This window comes from Vombatus ursinus, unplaced genomic scaffold, assembly GCF_900497805.2.
Source record: "Vombatus ursinus unplaced genomic scaffold, bare-nosed wombat genome assembly UNPS02014773.1, whole genome shotgun sequence".
NCBI lineage: Eukaryota > Metazoa > Chordata > Mammalia > Diprotodontia > Vombatidae > Vombatus > Vombatus ursinus.
In genome coordinates, this window is record NW_020954551.1 from 34,717,288 (window position 1) to 34,739,910 (window position 22,623).

Sequence of the window (22,623 nt, forward strand, 5' to 3'; positions counted from 1 at the left end):
GGAAAAACAACTGACCTGGAAAATAGATCCAGGAGAGAGAATTTAAAAATTATTGGACTCTCTGAAAGTCATGATAAAAAAAAAAAGCCTAGACATCATCTTTCAAGAAATTATCCAGGAAAACTGCCCTGATATTTTAGAACCAGAGGGCAAAATAGAAATGGAAAGAATCCACCGATGTCCTCCTCAAACAGATCCCCAAGGGAAAACTCCTAGGAATATTGTAGCCAAATTCCAGAGTTCCCAGGTCAAGGAGAAAATATTACAAGCAGCCAGAAAGAAACAATTCAAGTATTGTGGAAGCACAATCAGGATAACACAAGATTTAGCTGCTTCTACATTAAGGGACCACAGGGCATGGAATATAATATTGCGGAGGGCAAAGGAGATAGGATTGCAACCAAGAATCACCTACCCAGAAAAACTGAGTATAATTCTTCAGGGGGAAAAATGGCTGTTCAGTGAAATAGAGGACTTTCAAGCATTCTCGATAAAAAGATCAGAGCTGAATAGAAAATCTGACTTTCCAATACAAGACTCAAGTGGAACATGAACAGGTAAACAGGAAAGAAAAAATCATAAGAGACTTATTAAGGTTGAACTGTTTACATTCCTGCATGGAAACATGATATTTGTAACTCATGAGACCTTTGTCAGTATTAGGATAGTTGGAGGGAAAGAATTATATGTATGTCTATATAGATAGATAGAGGGCACAGGGTGAGTTGAAGATGAATGGGTCATATCTGGAGAATAAAATTAAGGGGTGAGAGAGGATTATACTAGGAGAAGGAGAAAGGGAGAGTTAGAACGGGGTAAATTATCTCACAAAAAAAAAGAAAAGAAAAGGTCTTACAGTGGAGGGGAAACAGGGGAAGGTGAGAGGGAATGAGTGAATCTTATTCTCATAGGATTTGACTTAAGGAGGGAATAACATACACACTCAATCGGGTATGGAAATCTGTCTTACCCTACAGGCAAATAGAGGCGGAAGGGGACAAGAGAGTAGGGGGATGACAGAGAGGAGGGCAGATTGGGAAAGGGAGTAATCAGGGTAACAGTCCCTTTTGAGGAGGGACAGGATCAAAAGAAAGAATAGAATAAATGGGGGGGAGTGGGATAGCATTAAGGGAAATAGAGTAAGTTTTTCACAGCTTGTCTACTATAGAAGTGTTTTGCATAACTGTACATGTATAACCTATATTGAATTGCTTGCCTTTTCAATGAGGGTGGGTAGGGAGGGAGGAAGGGAGAAAATTTGGAACCCAAAGTTTTAAAAGCACATGTTTAAAAAAAAATGTTTTCACATGCAACTGGGAAATAAGAAATACAGGAAATGGGGTATAGAAATTTATCCTGCCATACAGGAAAATAGAAGGGGAAGAGGATAAGAGAAGGGCGGGGAAAGATAGAAGGGAAGGCAGACTAGGGGAAGGGGTATTCAGAATGCATGCCATCTTGGGGTGGGGGGAGGGGTGAGATGGGGTGAAAATTTGGAACTCAAAATCTTGTGGACATAAATGTTGAAAACTAAAAATAAATAAACAAAAAAAGCAAAAGAAAAAAAGAAAAAGAAAGAAAAGATAAAACATAATATAGCTCAAAAAAAAAAAACCCCAAAAAAACCCAGACCTTGAGACAAGGCACTTCCAGCAGGAGAAAGAGGGATTGACTTTCAGATCAATGACCTGGATTCAAATCCTAGTTCTGACACTTCTATCTTTGTGACCATAGTCAATTCATCTAACCTCTCTGGGTCTCAGTTTCTTCATCTATAAAATGAGTGGATTGGAATGTATACAGTTCTAAATCTATCCTCCTGTGATCTTTGAAGCAATATTTCAACATGGGGAAAGTGATATAAGGCAAAAGTGGGTGTGTAAGTGCTCCAGGTCACAGAAATAATTCAGTTCCACCCATCTGTAATGATTGCTATCTGGACACGGGCCTCTGACCTGTGCTAAGCATTGCTGGGGAGTCAAGGTAACCCACTCTCTGCCTTTAAGGATCTTAGAGTATATTCAGAGACATGCCATACACTTTTTGTTGTTGCAAGTAAGCAAGTACTGAGTGCCTGAGGCTGGATTAGAACACAGGAAGATGAGTCTTCCTGATTTCAGGCCTGGCACTCTATCCACTGTGCCACCTAAACTGCCTTTCATACACGTAGTAAAACTTAAATAATTAAATAAGAACTATCACAGTTCCATTTGAGTGTTGGACACATTTCAGAGCATATTTGAAGGACCTACTTGAATAGTTTAAGCATTGACATAGATCACAACTTAATAAGTGGTTTTTATAAGTTGCCGAAGCTGGGGGTGGGGTGGGTGGAGAGGGGCGGGGAATTCATCATACTCAGGCCAATTTTGTGGATGAACCTCCCCCTCCATTGTTGGGCTAATTCTCAAACAATAGACATTCAGATGCTTCCTGGCCTATATCCAAAGCCTTTCAAAGCTTGGCAAAAGCTGTCAAAGCTTCATCTATGTTGGTATAGCCTTTGAGAAGCCTTCCCTCTAGGATCAGAGAATTTAGCACTTGAGGGATCTGTGATTTTGTTGGTATGGGCATTCTCTTCACCAATATATATAGCAACTTTGGGACTTACCCCTCTTCAGGCTTGGACTGGTCCTTAGACAAGGGACACATAGGTTATCATTGGGCCTGGGTTCTACACCCATCCACCTTGGTAGGGATCAGCCAGAGATTATAGGATTATAGGGTAATAGGCCTAGAGCTGAAAAGAAGTTTCTGGTCTAATCTCCTCATTTGAAAAAAGAAGAAACTGAGCCCAAGAGAACCGACCCAAGGCCATACAAATGCTAAGTGGCAGAGTCAGGATTCAAACTCAAGTCTTCTGACTCCAAGTTCATTAATCTTTCTCCTCTACCACAGTGCTGCTTCTCTGGCATTTGAGAACATAAGTGAGGGTCACCTCCCCGCCAGGATCAGATATTGGAGATGGATTTCAAGAGAGGCCCTAAGATGTATTTTAGGAGAAATCTAGTATCGTTCTAAAGAATGGCCATTCCTTCAATTTCTTCAGCTAGATGTCACAAGGCAGCCTGTGATGACTTGCCACAGCAGCGCAGACAATAAAGGCTGCGGCAGCCTACTGGGGAATCGGCTACTCTGTTAGATGTGCCTTGACTATCTTCTGCTCACAGGCTGCTGCCTGGAATGCAGAGAAGTCTAAGATATGGCTCATGCCCTTAAGGGGCTTCCTGCCTAACTGCGCAGCACACAGGACAAGATAGCACCACCAGTCAGTATTTGTTGAATGCTAAATGAGTGGTTGTGACAGCGAGTTATCAGAGGCTCAGACTTAGACGGGAACACAGAAGCCACCCAAGTCAACTTGTGTGTGAACAAAAATCCCATCTGTGACATACCTGGCAAACAGTCCTCATGCTTTTGCTTGAGGCCTCCCTGCACTGCCTGGGAACCTGCCGGGTCCCGAGGCAGCTTACTACCCTCTTGCATAGTTATAATTATTAGGAAGTTTTTTTTTTATGTCAGGCCAAATTTACCTCTTGGAATTGTCCCTAGCTCTGCCCTGAGGGACCACTTAGAAGTCTTGTTCTTTATCCAGGTGATGGCCCTTTACATACTTGAAGCCAGCCTGCATATACCCCCAAGCCTTCTCTTCCCTAATTTCCTCTCCTAACATCCCTAATTTCTTCAAGTGATTTTCATAAGGCAGCTTGGTGGTACAGTGGATACAGCGCCGGACCCAGAGTCAGGAAGACCTGAGTTCAAATCTGGCCTCAGACACTTACTAGCCGTGTGATCCTTGACAAGTCACTTCACCTCCGCCTACCTCAGTTTCTTCACCTGTAAAATGGAAGTAATTATAGCACCTACCTCCCAAGGCTTGTTGTGAGAATAAAATGAGATAACATTTCAAACCTTAAAGCACTATATATATGCTTCTTATTACAATGATGACGATGATGATGGATCTTTACCATCATGCCCAACCTCCTCTGAGGTTATTGATGCTTTTCTTAAAATCTAGAGCCCATCACTTTCTATCTAAAGTTTTTCTTGAGCCGCCTAATTGCAAGTGCCCTCCGTCCCTGCCTACCTAGTGTTTATTTAGTTTTTACTCACTACATAACTGTTTTTTATATTCTTTTATGCACATGGTTTCTCTCTGACAGAAAGCAAGCTCCTTCAGAGCAGGGACCATTTCATTTTCTGGTCTTTGTGTCTCTAGCACCTGACACAATGTCTGGCACATGGCACGTGCTTAATAAATGCTTGTTGAATTATTGATTGAACATGATGCTCCCAACTGTGTTCTGACGAGGGCAGAGTTGAGCAATGTACTGTCACCTCTCTATTTGGAGCACCATGGACTTTGGGCTGAGAAAATCTAATCTTCCTTAACTTCCTTGATAGCCATATCACACTGTAGATTCCTTCTGAGTTTGTAATCCATTTGTACACCCATTTCATTTTCAGAATAACTGCTGTCTAAACACACTTTTCTCATCTTGTGCTTGGGAAGTTGATTCTTTAAACCCTAAGTCTAAAACTTTACATTTATCTCTTTTAAATGTTCAGGTCAATGCCCTAGGGAAGAGGAAAGGAGGGAACAAGAATTCATTTTTTAGTTATTTTTTTCATTGTGTGATATGTATATATATGGCATGTTGTTCAGTTGTGTCTGACTCTTTGTGACCCCATTTGGGGTTTTCTTGGCAAAGACACTGGAATGGTTTGCATTTGTTTCTCCAGATATTTACAAATGAGGAAACTGAGGCAAACAGGGTTAAGTGACTTGCTTAGGAACACACAGCCAGTAAGTGTCTGAGGCTGGATTTGAACTCAAGTTCTTCTGACTCCAGGCCTAGTGCTCTATCCACTGTACCACCTAGCTGCCTCAAGTGTTCCTTAGGTGCCTGTTATATGCCAAGCACTGTGTTAAGAGCTTTACTGATACTATCTCATTTGATCCATAGGCTGACAAGATCTTTTAAAATTCAGATTCTCATCCCTCTGGCTTTCTACTACTGTTTCTACTAACTATTACTACTACTACTACTACCACTACCACTACTACTACTACTACCACCACCACCACCACTACTACTACTACTACTACTACTACTACTACCACTACCACTATTACTACTACTACTACTACTACTACTACTACTACTACTACCACTACCACTATTACTACTACTACTACCACCACCACCACCACCACCACTACCACTACTACTACTACTACTACTACTACTACTACTATTACTACTGCAGCTAGCATTTATATAGAGCTTCAAAACTGCAGAGCTCTTCGTAACTATTATCTCATCTTAGTCTCCCAGCAACATGGAAGGTAGATGTTATTATGATCCCTATTTTACAGATGCTGAAACTGAGGCAGAAAAAGGTTAAGAGAATTGCCCAGGGTCACAAAGGAAGTGTGTCTGAAACTAGATTTGAACTCAGATCTTTCTGGCTCCGGGTCCAATACTCTATGGACCATACTACATAGCTGCCTCCCTGTTTGGGGTCATCTGTAAATTTGATAAGCATGCCATCTCTACCTTTATCCGGGTCATGAATAATAATGTAAAATAACTTTGTTGCTGTAGCATTGTCTTCATCTATATCTGGATCTCGCAAGTAATTAATGGATATCCCAATTAGACTGCAAGTTCCTTAAAGGCAAGGACTTTGTCTTATACATAGAATTGTCGAATTTCAGATATGAAAAAGACTTTTATTGACAGTTTATTGATCATCTTATTTTATTGATGAAGAAATTGAGATATAGATGGAATGAAATGACTTGGCCCCGGTTACCCAGATTCATCAATTAACAAACATTTATTAAGCACCTGCCATGTTCTAGATAATTGACTAATGTTTTAGCTGGGACAGCTCTGGTCTAGGGATTTTTTCTATTACATAATTTTTTTTTCACTGATCTCTCTTATGCTTATCAAATTGCACCTATCTTTCATTGCCCAGTTCTGTTTCTATCTGCTAATATCTTCCTTCTCTAACCATCATTAATGCTTGATTATATACCATCTCAATTCATTTTTTATGTGTGTTACCCTTGTCTCCTCAATTATAATTCTCTTGAGTTCAGGGGTTGTGCCTTATTTGTTACAAGCTTGGCTCATATTCAAATGGGCCTGTGATCTCATCTGTTTCTTCCAATAATATGAATTTCAGCTCAGCTGGGTCTTCCTATGCTTTGTGATTAAGGTGAGGCAATGCATAGCATACTGGACCTAGAGTCAGGGAGACTTGAGTTCAAATCTAATCTCGGACATTTTTTAGCTGTGTGACCTTGCGCAAGTCACTTCAACTCTGTCTGCCTCACCTATAAGACGGGGATAATAATAGCATCTATATCCTGATGTTGTTATGAGGATCAAATGAGATAATATTTACAAAGTATTTAGCAAACTTTAAAGTGCTATATAAATGCTATTATTATTATTATTATTATTATTATTACTACTAGCTAAACTAGCCATTTAGGTGGTACAATGAATAGAGCACTAGACTTGGGAGTCAGGAATACCTGAATTCGAATCTCATCTCGAACACTTACTATGTGACCTTGGGCAAGTTGCTTAACCTCTCTGCACCTCAGTTGCCTCATCTATAAAATGAGAATAATAATAGTACTCACCTCCCAGGATAATGATGATGATGATGATCCATGGCCTCCCATGAGCTCCTCAATTTCTCTTAACATCAGGAGGATACCAGTAGAGCACATGGACCTTCCATTGGCTCACCACTTGATGAATACATCTTCTTTTTGTTCATTCATTTTTTTTTTTTTGGCTAGGCAATGGGGTTAAGTGACTTGCCCAGGGTCACACAGCTAGTAAGTGTTATGTGTCTGAGGCCGGACTTGAACTCAGGTCCTCCTGAATCCAGGGCCAGTGCTCTATCCACTGCACCACCTAGCTTCCCCCATTCATTTCTTAAATGACATCTTATATACCTCCTCACCTCCATAATTACTTGTTTATAATCTTGTAGCCTACTCACGTGCCCACCATGTGCCTTTCTATTGCTCTTTGGGTGGCCTTCAGTTTCAACTTCAACTAGCTTTTCTAAAACATTTTTCAAAAGGTTTGCATAAAGCACATTTCTCACAGTGACTCTGTGAGGTGTCAGTAGTACAAGATTTGTTGTTCCCATTTTCAGGTGAGGGACATGATGTCCAAAGAGATTAAATAACTTCCCTAAGACTGCACAAAGCTAGAAACTGAGCCAGGATCAAAGCCATGTCAACTGACTCTCCTTTCTGTATTCCTTCCACTCTCCCATGCTGAGTCTAGAGACTTTGGAAGGAAAGGAAGGAGAATTAGCAGCTCTCTTTCTGTTGAGGGATAAAGGAGGAGCAATGTTTCTGAGTCTCAGGAGGATGGGCATGGTTCAGCCAAACTGGTCTTTTTGTTATTGCTTACACATGGCCCTCTATCTCCCATCTCCAAGCTTTTACACTGGCACTTTTCTATGTCTGGCTCTGTTCCCTCCTCACCTCTCCTTCTTTGAATCCCTACATTCCTTGAAGACTCAGCTCAAGAACTGCCTTATTAATGAAATTATTCCTTATCCCTCCAGTTACTGATCAAGCAACAAGCATTTATTAAGCACGTATTGTGTGCCAGGCACTGTATTAATGCCTTCCTCCATACACAAAAAATTTGCATCACATATATTTTGTATATTCTTGTATATGTACATTTCACTTCCCACTATAGAATGTAAGTTTCCCAAGGGCAGTCTTGTCTTTGCCTCCCCAGTGCTTAGCACCAGGCCTGGCACCTAGTAAATGCTTAACAAATGCTTATGATTGATTTGACTTGGTGGAGGGAGGAATGGTAAAAATGAGTTTCTGTATTTTTGAGAGAAGTTGTCATTTGTCCTACACTGTACATTGCCATCTTGTCCCCTGTAGTAACTAGTTTGTGCTATCCAGTAAATCATTAACACAAACAAATCAATTCCTTTTCCCATCTTCTGTTCCCTCCCCATCACCTCCTTTTGAAACCATGACTTTGGATATCCAAATGACAACATCTCCAGCCTGCCTGGAAGCTTGAGGCTCAGTTGAGATCCATTGCTATGGAACAAGCCTTCTGGTGGATGTCTTCAGGCTTGGAATTCATTTTAGATTTTCCCTATAGATGACAGGTAGAGCTAGATTCATTTAAAAAAATTAAAATGCTACAGTAGGCGGGATGAGATTTTCCCTAGGAACTTTGGAGGGGGCGTCCAATGGCACAAGGTGTTCCATATTTAAAAATAGCAGCCTGTAGGTGGGGTGAGGCGTAGAAGAGGCTAGGTTAGCAGTATGCTCCATTGATGGAAGTCAGGACACATACAGATGTTCAGAGACTTCCTATTTTAGACCTTTTTCTGATAATACTGTCTGATTGGTAATTACTGCATTTAGCTCAGGACTGAATGAATTCCTCTCAAAATTATTGGTCTAATCAGAGCACAACCCTTTAAACACCCTTTACAGCATCCCTGCCAATGTTCTGTGTAAAGGCTGGGTTGTCATTCATTGCCTTGGCATATATTACTATGCAGATATTTTTTTCCTTCTCAGTTCTCTGAGGTTACTAACTATTGTCTCTTGAGTATTTCCCAATTCTTCCTACTGTTTTCTATTAAGGGACATGGGAGCCAGGGTGCCAGAAGAAACCCAATAGTGTGGAATGTCCTATCACTCCAGGATACCCATCTTACCATGTAATTTCAATATAGCAGACATGGTATGATCCAAAGAGACCTTCCTAATTATATTTCTTCAGTTCCTGGTGTCTGGAATCATACTATTAGAAATTCATTCCTTTGCCTACTGAAGGCTTCTTGGTTTTAGGACCAGAGATTTAAAGTTGAAAGAGACCCCAGAAGTCATCTCTTCCAAACCTCTCATTTTACAAATAAGGAAACTGAGGCCAAGAGAAAGGTTAAATAATATGCCCAAAATCACATAGTAACCAGATGACAGAGGATTGGAACCCAGTTCTTTCTGACTCCAAGGGTGGTGCTTGATCCAAGGCACAAAGAGAACATGAAGAGATAACCCAAATTAGCTCAAGTGGAGAGACTGATGGTTTCAGATGGTGGATATTAAGGTATAAACTCATCCTTCTCTGTTAAGCAGTGGTAATCTATTTTTTTTGTTTGTTCTCTTTTTGGGGGTGAGGTAATTGGGGTTAAATGACTTGCCCATTGTCACACAGCTGATAAGTGTTAAGTGTCAGAGGCTAGATTTGAACTCAGGTCCTCCTGACTCCAAGGCCAGAGCTCTATCCACTGTACCACCCAGCTGCCCCCTCCCCTGCTTTTTTTTTTTATTCTTAAAAAGAGAGTTATATGTTGCATGTTTTGTCCATCACCATCCCTCCCATTTGGTGGTTTTGCTTACTTGTTTCTAAGGAAAAGTACCAAGGTGTTGTTGGGAAGTAATTGTTAGGTTGTCAAAACAAAGTGCAAAATGTGGCCATAAAATACATAGAAGGTATCAGAAGTAAGCTCCAGGGCAAGCTTCTCTGGCTTCATGCTTTTTATCAGAGCCAGCCTTGCATGAACTTTATGCTTCCTTGAAGTTCCACCTGCATTTTATTGGTGTAGGGGTTACTCCAGAGAAGTCATAGGAAGCCATGGAAAAATCAGAGCCCTGTTTGTGCAAATTCACTCTCCTCAGCAGGGCGAATGAAGTAGGTTGATTGTTTTGGGTATTTCTCATGCTCTTTCTAAGTCTCCTAACCTTTCCTCCTGTCATCCTTGGTGGCCAGGCATCCTGGGTTCCCATAGCACTTTCCCCACTCAGGAGCCCTCCACCCCTGTCTCTCACATTCTGATTGCTCTAAGTAGTATTCTAAGATTTTTTTCCTTATCTTCATCAGGCTTATTAGCTTTATGTCCCTGGGCAAGTCATTTACCTTCCCTGAACCTCCATTGTTTCCATCTGTAAAATGGAGGTGACAATAGCACTTACTTCATTGAGTTATAGTGGGACTCAAATGAGATGATACATGGAAAGGGCTTTGCTCTATAAATATTAGCTTTCATCATCATCATCATCATCAGCAGCAGCAGCACCTCTATTGTTATCATCCAGGCTTGTTATTATCTAAGCTATTATTATCCAGGCATGCCTTGTCCCCAAACAGTGCTCTAAGACAATTTCTTTCCTCTTTTACAAGTAAAATTCCCTTAGGGCCTTCCTCTTTTTTTTTTTTTTTTTAACTGTCAATAGTGGATAATAGCGTAATTGCTTACCCTTTCCAAGGGCAATTTGTATTTTTAACTGAGGGCTATGTTCCTGTAATATTTTGACTTGAGAGAATGATTTAGTCCTGGATGGTCAGATTTTCATAGATTGTGGCAAACCCAGTAGAGGAGATTCTATTACTGCAGCACAGACTGTCAGACCTGGAAGGGATGTTAACCATCACCTACTCTACCTTTCTCTTTTATTGAGGAAGAAACTGAGGCCCAAATTGGGAAAGTGATTTTACCCAAGGCCTCATGCCTATCACTGACTTGATAGAATCAGTACTTGTAATCCCCTCGTCCCTTTATTCCTTCCCACCCCCAACTATCAGAGAGCTAGGAGGCTCTGCTTTTCCTACTGGAAAAGTTGTACTCCTCATTCCCCCAAACCTCCACTCTGCTGTTCATGGTACTAATCCTATTCCCCACCCCCCTTCTCCTTCTCTTTGAGCTTTTTCCTTCATCACACCCGTGGGACTATAATACAAGATTTCCCACAAAGTGGAGGTTTCACACAGCATAGTTACCTTATTTTGCTTATTAAAAAGTTCCCTCTATAATTGATCTCCAGAGGAAATGAGAGGCAGCCTGATGTTATGGGAAACGTACCAGTTTCTGAATCAGGTCACCCAGGATTCCAGCCCTAACTCTGCTACAAACTCAGTGGGGGAGCCTGGGCAGGCAGCTTCTCTTCCCTGGATCTCCCTTTCCTCCTCTGGCTAATGGTAAGCGGTAGAGCAAGAGTTATTAACTTGAAGTCCACAAACCCATGCAGGGGGTTGTTGAGCTTAGATGCGGAAAAATGACATCTCTATTTCAATATAATTGGTTTTCTTTGTAATCCTATGCATTTTATTTTGTGTATTTATAAACTTTATTCTGAGAAGGGCTTTACTCCTGGATGATATTGAAGACTCTTTCTAAGGTGTTTGAAATAGTCAAGAATAAAGTCACTGCCTTATGTAAATATTTCAGTGACTGTATGATCTTATCATTGTGGAGGCAATAGTCTCCTATCTAGCCTCCCTGCCTCTTGTCCCTCCTCTCCAACTCACCCGCCAAAGTGATGGTATTTCTTTTTTTTTTTAATTTTTATTTATTTATTTTTGGCAATTGGGGTTAAGTGACTTGCCCAGGGTCACACAGCTAGTAAGTGTCAAGTGTTTGGTCTGAGGCTGGATTTGAACTCAGGTCATCCTGACTTTAGAGCTGGTGCTCTATCCACTGTGCCACCAAGCTGCCCCTTAAAGTGATGATATTTCTTAAGCACAAATGTGACTATGGCACTCCCCTGCTCAGTAACCTCCAGTATTCAGTAAACGTCAGTGGCTCCCTGTTACCTTTGAGGTAAAATACTAACTCATCTGTTTGGCATTTTAAGCCTTTCACCAGCTGGCTACAACCTGCCCCTCCAGACTCATCAGACATTATTGCCCTTTACTCTGCAGTTCATTTAAATTGACCCTGCTGCTCTTCACGCGGGATATTCTGTCTCCTATCTCTGTGGTTTTGCTCAGAATTTCCTCCATGCTTGCTTCTTACTTCCTCTTTACTTCTACCTTTTAGAATCCCTAGTTTCTTTCAAAGCTGAGCTCATATCCCATCTCCTTACCTTTCCCGAGTCACCTAAACTGGCATTGATTTTGTAGGTATATAGGGGTGTATGTGTGCACAAGTTGGCTATACCAATAACTCTTCTATAGATATGTGTATGTATATGTATACAAACACACACATATCTAAATCTGTATCTACATATATACATATGTATATATATACACGCACACACATATCTATATATGTATGTGTGCAAGTTGGCTATCCCAGTAACTTTTTTTTGTAGAATATATATACATACATGTATAAGTTGACTGCACCAATAACTCTGTGTGTGTATGTATGTGTGTGTGTGTGTGTTGTGTGTGTGTGAGTTGGCTACCTCAGGGACTCAGTCTTCTATTGCTGGCACTATTTTCAAATTTGCTTAGGCCACCATAAAGTGAAGAGAGAGGAGTTTTCTTCTGAGTCCAGGCATTGAACTTTCCATAAAATTAACTCTTGAATAACTTCTATAGAACATTGTGAGATTTACCCTTTTCTAATCTCTGTCCCACCTTCCTTTTTGCATCTTCTTCACCTAGTTCTTCCATAATGGAAAGTATCTGATGTATTCATTTACACCAATATACAGATATATGGAGAATAGGGAATAGTAATAATAGTTACTCTATAACACACACACCACATACCCACACATAGCTCTCCAAGGTTTGTAAAGTGTATTTCATGTATTGTCTCAATACATAGCTCAAGGTCATGACCATTTAATGCTGGAATTTCAGCTGTCTGTGAGGGTTATTTTGTGGCAGGAATAGACCTTTTTCAGAGCTGTTCATATCTTGCCACATACTCAAGAATTCCATGGGGTTCTTTGAGAGAGTTTTAGACTTTCCTGTACAATAAAAATAGCTAACACTTATGCTGCTTTAAAATTTGCAAAGCATTTAAAATGTTATCTTATTTGATCCCCCAAACCTTTTGAAGTAGGTGCTGTTTTTATTGCCACTTTACAGATGGAGAAACTGAGGCCAAGGGAGATTTAGGGACTTGCCCATGGTCATACAGCTATCTAGTAGGTGTCTGAGGCAGGATTAAATTCATGTCTTCCTGACTTCAATTCCAGTACTCTATTTGATGTGCCTAGAGACATTGTAATGGTCCCAAGGTACCTACTGAGTCATCAAAGAAAGTTAAAGTTATATTCAGTTGTTGTTAAGTCCTTTTTGAGACGTATCCAACTCTTTGTGATCCCATTTGGGGTTTTCTTGGTAAAGATACTGGAGTGGTTTGCCATTTCCTTCTGCAGCTCATTTGACAGATGAGGAAATGGAGGCAAATAGGGTTAAGTGACTTGTCCAGGGACACACAGCTAGTAAGTATCCAAGGTCAGATTGAGTCTTCTTGACTCCCTGTGCAGTGCTCTAGCCATTGTACCACCTACCTGCCCAAAGTTGTGTTCAGTCTTAAGTAAATCATAATTTATTCTTTAAAAGTTGGTAAACCATGCATATGTTTAGCTTTCTGTCTCGTAGCCTTTTTGTAAGCAATATTGGTTTCTTTTGGCACCAACAGAAAATGAGAAACATGGTAAAGCAATATTTGTAGTTCTGCAATGTTCTTTGGAAGGGGAGCTAGGAAAGCAAGTTGGTTCTCTCATAGATGTTTATTCTGTGTGTTTATCATCTTCTCTTCAACATACACAACTCAACATTTGTCAGTTGCCTCCTACGGACAAGACCCTGTGCTAGGCACTATGGGAAATACAGAGGGGAATGAGATCAGCTAATTGCTCTTGAGGGGTTATTAGTCTAATGGGGAGAGAAATAGTTCATCTGAAGCAATATAAGAAAGTTCCATCAGACAGACATAATGTTGTGGAAGTTTAGGTGAAAAAGACGTGTTGGGGATGGACATTAGGGAAGGTATTTGAGTTGTGCTCTGCTATCGCTAATGATAATAGCTGCCATTTATATATTATTTTAAGATTCACATATGTTATCTTCTTTGAGTCTTACAACCACCCCATGAGAGAGTTGCTAGTATTATGTACCCATTTTGCAGATAAGGAAACTGATGTTTAGAGAGGTTAAGTGAGTGGCACGTAGTCATCACACACTAGTGTCAGAAACTATAGGTGAGCTCAGGTCTTCCTAATTCTAGGTCCAATACTACATTTCACCAAGCTAGGAAGGAAATAAACAGAGTTGAGAGGGAAGGACATGCTTGGTGGATGAAGCAGCATTTGAAGAAAGATATGGAAGCTCAGAAAGCCCCAGGTACATCAAGCCATGGGCCAAGAGTGTGTAAGGGACTGTGTCAGGTACTCTTGGGGATACAAAAATGAATAAAAACCATCCCTCCCATCAGTAGAGGAGATATGAGACCTGTATAGGCAAATCACTCAAATCCTCTGGGCCTTGGTTTCACTATCTGTAAAAGAATCAGAGAGGACATAATACATTACCTCTAAGGTCTCTTTTTGCTCTAAATCTAAGATCCTATAAACTACCAGGTTGAGTTATTTTAATAATCATGAGCATGATACAAGGATTTCGCTGGCTGTGATGGAGTTGGAAGGGACCCAATCTACCCTAGCCTGTACGTGAACAAGGATCCCCTTTACAACAGCCTAAGAAGGAACCAGTTAGTCTCCACGTGGACCTCTAGTGGTGGAGAACCTGTTCCATCCCCCTTTTGGACAATTCTAGCAAAATTTTCCTTACATCAAAATGAAACCATCCTCTTCTTGCTTTGCACCAACTGCTCCTAGTTCTACATAAGTCCTTCCCAAAAATTTGGTGTCCAAAACTGAACAGAACACTAGAGATATGTTCTGACCAGGTAGAATACACAGGGGCCATTACCTTCATCATGATAAATACTATGCTTCTCTTAAGTCAGCTTAATAATATATTTGTTTTTTTTTATCCATGTCTCACTATGTTTTCATTGATTTTGCAGATTGTAAAACTCCCAGGGCTTTTTTCACATAAATTGTTGTCCAACCACATCTCTCCCATTCTGTACTTGTGGATTTATCCAATTAATTTCTTGAACTCAAGTGTAACAATATACATTTTTCTCTACGTCAATTTTATCTTGCTAGATTTGGCTCATTTTTTTTTCTAGCACTGAATGGACTAGAATTTAAAAATACCTTGAAAGATCAAGCACATTTTTACATCAATTAATGCTCATGATCATTCTAATGTTAGCCTTGTGGGGTTTTGGATCTTGATTCTCTCATCTAATATACTCTCTTTCCCTCTTAACTTAATTTAGCCTTGGATCTGGTAATGTGTACCATCTATACCCTCATAAAAGTTATTGATAAACGTTAAACTGAAGAGGGACTAGACTTAGTAGTTTTCTACTAGAGATTTATCTCTAGGTTGATGTTGATTAGCTTTGAGTCAGGATTATCATAGAGTTCCAAGTCCCTCTTAGAACCTCATCATCCATTTCACAGTGATATCTAGAAAGACTTTGTCATACATTACAGAGATTCAGATATCCTAGGTCTTCAACATCACCCTAATTTGTCAGCCCTGTGACCCTGTTGGAAAAGGAAATTATGTAAGTTTGCTATATTTTGTTTATGATAAACCCATGTTGTCTCTTAGTGACTTCTGCTTCCTTTTCTAAATGTTCACAAACCTTCCCTCTACTTATACATTCTTGAATTTTCCTAGGATTTAAAGTCAAGTTCACCAGGCTTTATTTTGAAGAATCTACTTTATTATTCTTCTTGAAAACTTGAGTATGCTAATTATAATTTTTTATTAAATGTATATTTTCTATCATAGAGTCAGCATTGAGTAGTTTTGGGTGGAGGAAGTAACACACAACAGTTGCTAGAATGGCTGCATCCATATCACATATACAACAATAAAACATATGTGGACAAGCCATTCACCTCATAATTTGTGCTGTCTTAACAGCTGGCTCAGATCACAGAAGGACTGATCCAGAAAAGCTGTTAAGCTAGTCAGGAAATCAAAAGCTATTGAAAACTAATATAGAGGCGTTGCACAAAGCACAGCTTGTCTGGCCAGGTGTCACTCAGTGAGTCAGTCAACAAGCATTTATTAAACACTAACTTTACTGCAGGCTCTGTTCTAAAAGCTGGAGATACAAAGAAAGGTAAGATCACAGTCCCTGCCCTCAAGGAACTCACATTCTAATGGGGGAGCCAAGATGCAAATAGCTATGGACAGCCAACATATGTGTAGATGGAAGGCAGTCTTAGAAGGAAAGTATATGAGAAGGTAATTTGAAAATGAGATATATACATGATTTTCATTTTAGCTAAACATTTTATTTGTTTGTGCTTTTCCTATTATCATCACTGACGCATGGGATGCTAAAGCTGGAAGGAGCCTTAGGGATTGCCCGATGTGGCCCCTTCATTCTACAAGGGTAGAAGTTATTGCTGCCTGCCCTGTAGCTGTGTTTTCCCATGTTTTTGTCAGTCTAATTTTAGATTTTGTCAGTCAGAAAGAGTTCAACATTTATCTGGCAGACAATTGGAAAGGCTTATACCGTTCTTGCCAGCAATTTTTCTCCAGTTCTCAGCTTTGATTTCTCCTACTTTGTATGCCGTTACTTCTCATTATAGCCTGTCTGCTCACCATAAATCACCCTTTTTTCTTCCTTGGGGCAAAATTGGGCCCCTGGTCCCTCAGCCCCAACTCCTTTGGGGGATATTTTGAGGGGATAATTTGTACTTTTGTGCTTCCACTCCTCCTGTACTTAAAAGCTTAATTGCCCTTCTGAGTCAGGCATCTGTGGTTAAGAGAGTTTTCCAAACAGTTCCCCTGAATAATTGGTAGAAACACTTACTTGGCAAATAAATAGCGTCTCCTTGAACTGCAGAAGGTGAGCAGCCATTAAGATGTAAGCATGATGGGAAGAGCCTGGACTGGAAGTGAGAAAAGCTAGAGTTTTAATCCCAACTTGTCCCTAGTTGCATTACTTTTGATTTTAGATTTAGATTTTAGATTCTAGAGCTGGAAGTGATCTTAAAGATTATCTGTTATGTTCTTACATGATAAATGAAAAACGTCCTGAAAAGTACTTTGGAATTCTACCTTAGCCATTTACTAGCTGTGCCATTTCATTTAATCTTTCTGGGCCTCAGTTTCCTCACCTGTAAAATGGGAAATTTTGAATTATTGACTTTCAAGGTCCCTTTTTAGCACTGAAGAGAGTAGCAGCATAGTCTAATGAAAAGAGGTCTTGCTTCTGAATCAGACAACCCAGGTTTCAATTCTGCACCTGCTACGTATTAGCCATGTAACCTTGGGCAAATCACTTAATAACTTCTCTAGATCTTATAGTCAAAATGAGGGTTTGAACTCAAGGATTTCTAAGGTACCGTTCATCTCCAACCCTTTGTTCCCTCTCATTCTAAGAAAATGATGACTAAATCAGGTGAGTAACTTACCTAAAGTCTCCATATTATAAATAATAATTAAATCTTTCTGGGGCTCAGTTTTCTCATCTGTAAAATAGGAAGAAATATTCTAGTCCTTCCTATTACCCAGGGTTATTATAAGGGGAAGATGTAATAAAAGATAAGAAATTCTTCAAAAAACATAACTGTATGGTAGGTATGATCTAAAAGTAGTGCCTGATGAGCTTTTACTGTTAGTGTTTATCCTTTGGGGAGGGCAGGCTTCTTTTTGGTGGGTTAGTCAGTTTAGGTCACATTTTCTAAGCTATTCTTGTCTTGTTTTGGTGAACTAAATTACATTTGCTAGCCTGCTCTTTCCCTAGTCTTATTTGACTTTGCTTATGGTTCCTCCTCTCTTCTCCCATGCAGGGTGTGCAACAGCCCAGGCTGGGGCCGAAGATGAAGGGGAGGCAGAAGCTGGCTGGATTGAAGGGGCCGCCATACTTCTCTCAGTTATCTGTGTTGTTCTTGTCACTGCCTTTAATGACTGGAGCAAAGAGAAGCAATTCCGGGGTCTGCAGAGCCGAATTGAACAGGAGCAGAAGTTTACCGTGGTCCGGGGAGCGCAGGTGATCCAGATTCCAGTGGCAGAGATCGTGGTTGGTGACATTGCCCAGGTAAAATACGGTAAGTTTCCCCCCTCCCTCCTCACAATCACCGCAACCTTGGAATCTCTGTCATCTTCCACTCTTCCATAGTTTTTGTGCTTGACTTGGAGTTTAGGTGATGTGGGATGGGCTAGCCTGGGCATCTAGGTCGAGCCTTGGTTGTTTAGAGAGAGCACGATCAACGTTTGGTTATTCTAGTGTGGACATGCAGGCCAGTGAACCCAAAGGGAGGTCTTAACCTTGGTGATCCATCTATGGGACGAGGACAGAGAAAAGGAAGAACCAAGGTTCAAACAAGGTTCAAGACCAAGCAACAGATGGAAAGATAATCAGTGGAAGTCTGGTAAAAAATCTAGGCAGTTATTGGTTGAGGAAGGGGCCTCAGAGATCACTTAGTCTAGTACCCTCATTTTACAGATGAAGAAACTGAGGCCCATGGAGATTGATTAACTTGCCTCCCTCAAGTTCCAGTAATAGATTGTTGTTGTAGTTCAGTTGTTTCAGTCATGTCCAACTCTTTGTGACCCCATTTGGGGTTTTGTTGGCAAAGATATTAGAGTGGTTTGCCATTTACTTCTCTAACTCATTTTACTGATAAGGAAACTGAGGCGGATGAGGTTAAGTGACTTGCCCAGGGTCACATGGCTGGTAAGTGTCCAAGGCCAGATTTGAACTCAGGTCCTCCTGACTTCATGGCTGAAGCTCTATCCCCTGCACCACCTTGAGTAGTAAATAATTATTGGTAAGTAATAACTTACTAATGATAGATTAAGTAATTGAGATTAGAATCCAGACCCTCATACTCTAAATCTAACACTCCCTGGCACCATCCTTTGCAGTCTAGCTCATATACCACTTTCTCCCTAAAATCTTCTTTGATTGCTTTTGTCTATAATAATCTTAACCCTTTGCCCTCTTATACACTTTGCTCTCCTGTTTCTGCTCATTTCATTCTTCATCAGTTTATCAAAGTTTTCAGGATTGTTTTTAAAATATTGATATTACGGTATATATTATTCTTCCAGCTCTGGTTCCTCCATTCTGTATCAGCTCATACACATCTTTCCACATCTCTTTAAAACAACCCATTTCTTGATATTCATCTCCAGAGAGAGAACTGATGAACTCTGAATGTAGTTTGAAACATACTTTTTTAAACTTTATTTTTATAATTTCAATTCGTTTGTGTTTTCTTTTGCAATGTGGCTAATATGGAAATATGTGTTTCTTGCCTTAAAATGATAATCTATTTCATTTCTTATAGCACAGTAATAGTCCATTGCATTTATATACCACAACATATTCAGCCATTCCTTAATTGATGAGCATCTCTTTACTTCCCAGTTTGGTGCTATCACAAAAAGAGCTGACATAAATATTTTTTTGTTCATATGGGCTCTTTTCTTATTTCTTTGATCACTTTTGGGTATAGGCCTAGCAGTGGTATAGTTTGGTCAAAGGACATAGACTATTAAGTAACTTTTTTTTTTTGCGTAACTCCAAATTGCTTTCCAAAATTTTTGTCCCTATTTACAGATGCACCAATGATATATCTATGGTGCATATATTCCCGTATTCCCTCCAGCACTTATGTTTTCCCTTTTTTATCATCTTTTCTAATCTGACACAGTTCTCAAGGGAAGAAACTCAAGCTATCTATAGCCATGTTTAAAAAAAATGCTCCAAATCATTGCTAATTAGAGAAAAGCAAATTAAAATAATCTCCTTCCTTTTTCTATGTCAGATACTCCTAGGAATATCAATAATAATTGCCAATTTAGTTAGCTCTTTAAAGTTTTTAAAGCACTTGACACATATATGTATGTGCTATATATATATATATATGTATCTACATATAATATATTATCTCATCTAATGATCTAGTATTTGAGCTGAGAACAATATTTAGCAAGGTGGGAGGGGAGAGAGGTCTAAAGGCAGGGAAGAAAATCTGGTCAGGATCACAGAATTTTAGACTTAGAAGAGATTTTATTAACCACCTAGTTCTAGTCTAACAATACTACAAAAGAATCCTTACTGTGTATATTTTATCTAATTTTCAGGCCCCTTGATCCAGACAGACTGAGGAAAATATATAATTCTAGGATTTGTTTCCTCAGAATAGAAATGCCGATCAATTAATGAGCATTTATTAAGTGCTTACTAGGTGCCAGATCAGTGAAGATACACAAATAAAAAGAGCAAAAACAGTGGCTTCCCCTCAAGGAGCTTACATTCTAATGGGAGAGCTGATATGTAAAAGTCTAGATACATGCAAGTAATATACAGGATAGATGAAGGTATTATGAAAAGGGGAAGTCTTTAGCATGTATAAATGCTAGCTATTGTTATTTTTATTCTAATGGGAGAGACATGTAAAATAACAAGGTACCTCAAATGCATTCAAAATAGAAAGAAATCACTTCAGAGGGAGAGTAAGTAACAGCAAGGGAGACTGGAAAGGCCTCCTACAGATGGTACATGAGTGGAGTCTTGAAGGAAATTGGGTATTCTGTGAGATGGAGGTAAGGAAGAAAAGCATGCCAGTCATGGGGCCAAGAGCAGCCAGTCTGAAGGCCTGGAGAGTATACAGCTAATTACTTAGAACTTTTGGTAATCTGTAGTTCAGAGATGAATACCTTTTAGATGGAGGTGGGAAAAGATGGAAATTCCATGCCTGAGGTAGAGAACTCAAACTGAAATTTGTCTCTGATAACACTGGAGAGCTAGGGAAGAGCTGGAATGTTAATATTGTTCTAAATGTTAGAACAGAGAACTTAGATATTGAACTGGAGTGAGTTATATGTGGGGACCCTCTTGAAGGGTTTCTTAACCTGGAGTCCCTGATCTTCTTTTTAAAAATATTTTGATAACTATTTTAATATCGTGGGTTTCTTTTGTTATCCTCTGTATTTTATCTTATGGATTTAAAAACTGGATTCTGAGAGGGGTCCATAGTCTTCATCAGACTGTCCAAGAGATCCATTACTCAAAAAAGGTCAAGAACCCTGCTCTATTTGGAAAGATCTCGATTCTAGGGTCAAAGGGCCCCCCGTATGCCATTAAGGACACTGCGTTCCTTTGGTGTGGGGTGGGGGGCAGCCTTGCCAAGGAAGAATTTGCACTTATTTCCTTTTCTTTGTTCTGACTTTGTGCCTTTTAACAGGGGACCTACTTCCTGCCGATGGGATCTTCATTCAAGGCAACGACCTTAAGATTGATGAAAGCTCTTTAACTGGAGAGTCTGACCAGGTCCGGAAATCAGTGGACAAGGACCCCATGCTACTTTCAGGTGAGATGAGGTGATGCCTTGTTTCCACTGTAGAAATTCCTGCATCCTTCTTTCTTCCTACAATTGACTGATGAAATCCTTTCCAGCCCAGAAGATGCTGTTGCCTCTGTTTGTCTCAGACACAATTCCCCTCCCCTACCTTGTGCATGGAGAAATGTGTGAAGTCTTCACAAGGCAGGTCATTAGTTTTGAGTCTTCTTTCACTGGTTTAACCAAGATTGAGAAATTAATTCTACTGAAAATTGAATTGATTCACCAAATAGCAACCCCTGTTTCACTCTATGAAAAGCTGAACTTTGTTCTCATTCCTCCCAAATGATATTGACGTTGAAGTCAGGAAGGAATGAGAATTGTGCCTCCTTCTCCCAGATAAACAGGAAGCAGGTATTTCCTCTGGAATGTCATGGGGTCTGGCCACTGGGTTACCTTGATCTGACTTGGCTGTGAATTAATCTTAGATGTTTAAAATGTGAGATCCAGAAAGGACCTGAGAACACAAAATGGTAAAATAGATCTGAAAGGGACCTTAGACCATAGAAAGTTAACGCTGTTAGATCTGAAAGGGACCTTAGAACATAGAATATTGGATCACGGGATGTTGAAACCAGAAGAAAACTTAGAACATAGTATGTCAGGGCATAGTCTATTAGATTTGGAAGGGACCTGAAGACATAGAATATCACAACATAGAATGTCAGAGCTAGAGGGGAGCTTATAATATAGAATGTTCTAACATAGAATATCACAACAGGGAATGTCAGAGCTAGGAGTGACTTTTAACCACAGAACATTAGAATGTTGACTGTTGGATTTGGAAGGGACCTTAGAATATGGAATGTTAGGCTATGAAGTATTGTTAGAATTGGAAGGTACCTTAGAAGATAGAATGTCAAAGCTGAAAAAGACCTTAGAAATCAACTTGTCTAGTTTCCGTATTTTACAAATTGAGATTCATAGAAATAAAATCACTTTTCTAAAGTCACAGAGAATTCGTGATACAGCTGGGGCTAGAACCTAGATTTCCTTACTTAGTCCAGTGTTCTTTTCACTGAAAATATATACTGCCTTACCTTCTTCTCTCTGGAGGTTGGACGCAGTAATTTTCAGGTGCACTTGGAGCCAAAGTTAAGATATATCCAGCCAGCAAGGACTCTGGGAGGAAAAGTTTACCTAAGGTTAAGATGGTTATTGCCTTGGATTAATAGTTTCTGGGTCTAGGAATTGTGGGAAACTTCATAGTTGTAGTGCCTTTTAGAAAGGAAAGAGTATGGAAGGGCTGGAAAGAAGAGTCATGAGTAGGGTAAGTCTCCAGCTGAAGTCATAGCTAGGGATTCTCCCATTTTGTATCTGTTATTTTCTTTCTATTTCTAGTCTAGTCCCCAGTTACTTTTACTTGGACTCTCATAACAAATTCCAGCCTTTCC

At 39.9% G+C, this 22,623-nt stretch overlaps 1 protein-coding gene across 5 annotated transcripts in view; it reads left to right on the forward strand.

The window, feature by feature from the left end:
- Positions 1-22,623, forward strand: part of ATP2B2 (ATPase plasma membrane Ca2+ transporting 2) — a 399,625-nt gene that overhangs the window by 249,045 nt on the left and 127,957 nt on the right. For all 5 annotated transcript variants that reach the window (XM_027864051.1, XM_027864046.1, XM_027864048.1 and 2 more), the window contains exons 4-5: positions 17,669-17,926; positions 21,074-21,199. In XM_027864051.1, coding sequence (XP_027719852.1) covers positions 17,669-17,926; positions 21,074-21,199 — 384 coding nt within the window. The remainder of the gene's footprint in view (positions 1-17,668; positions 17,927-21,073; positions 21,200-22,623) is intronic.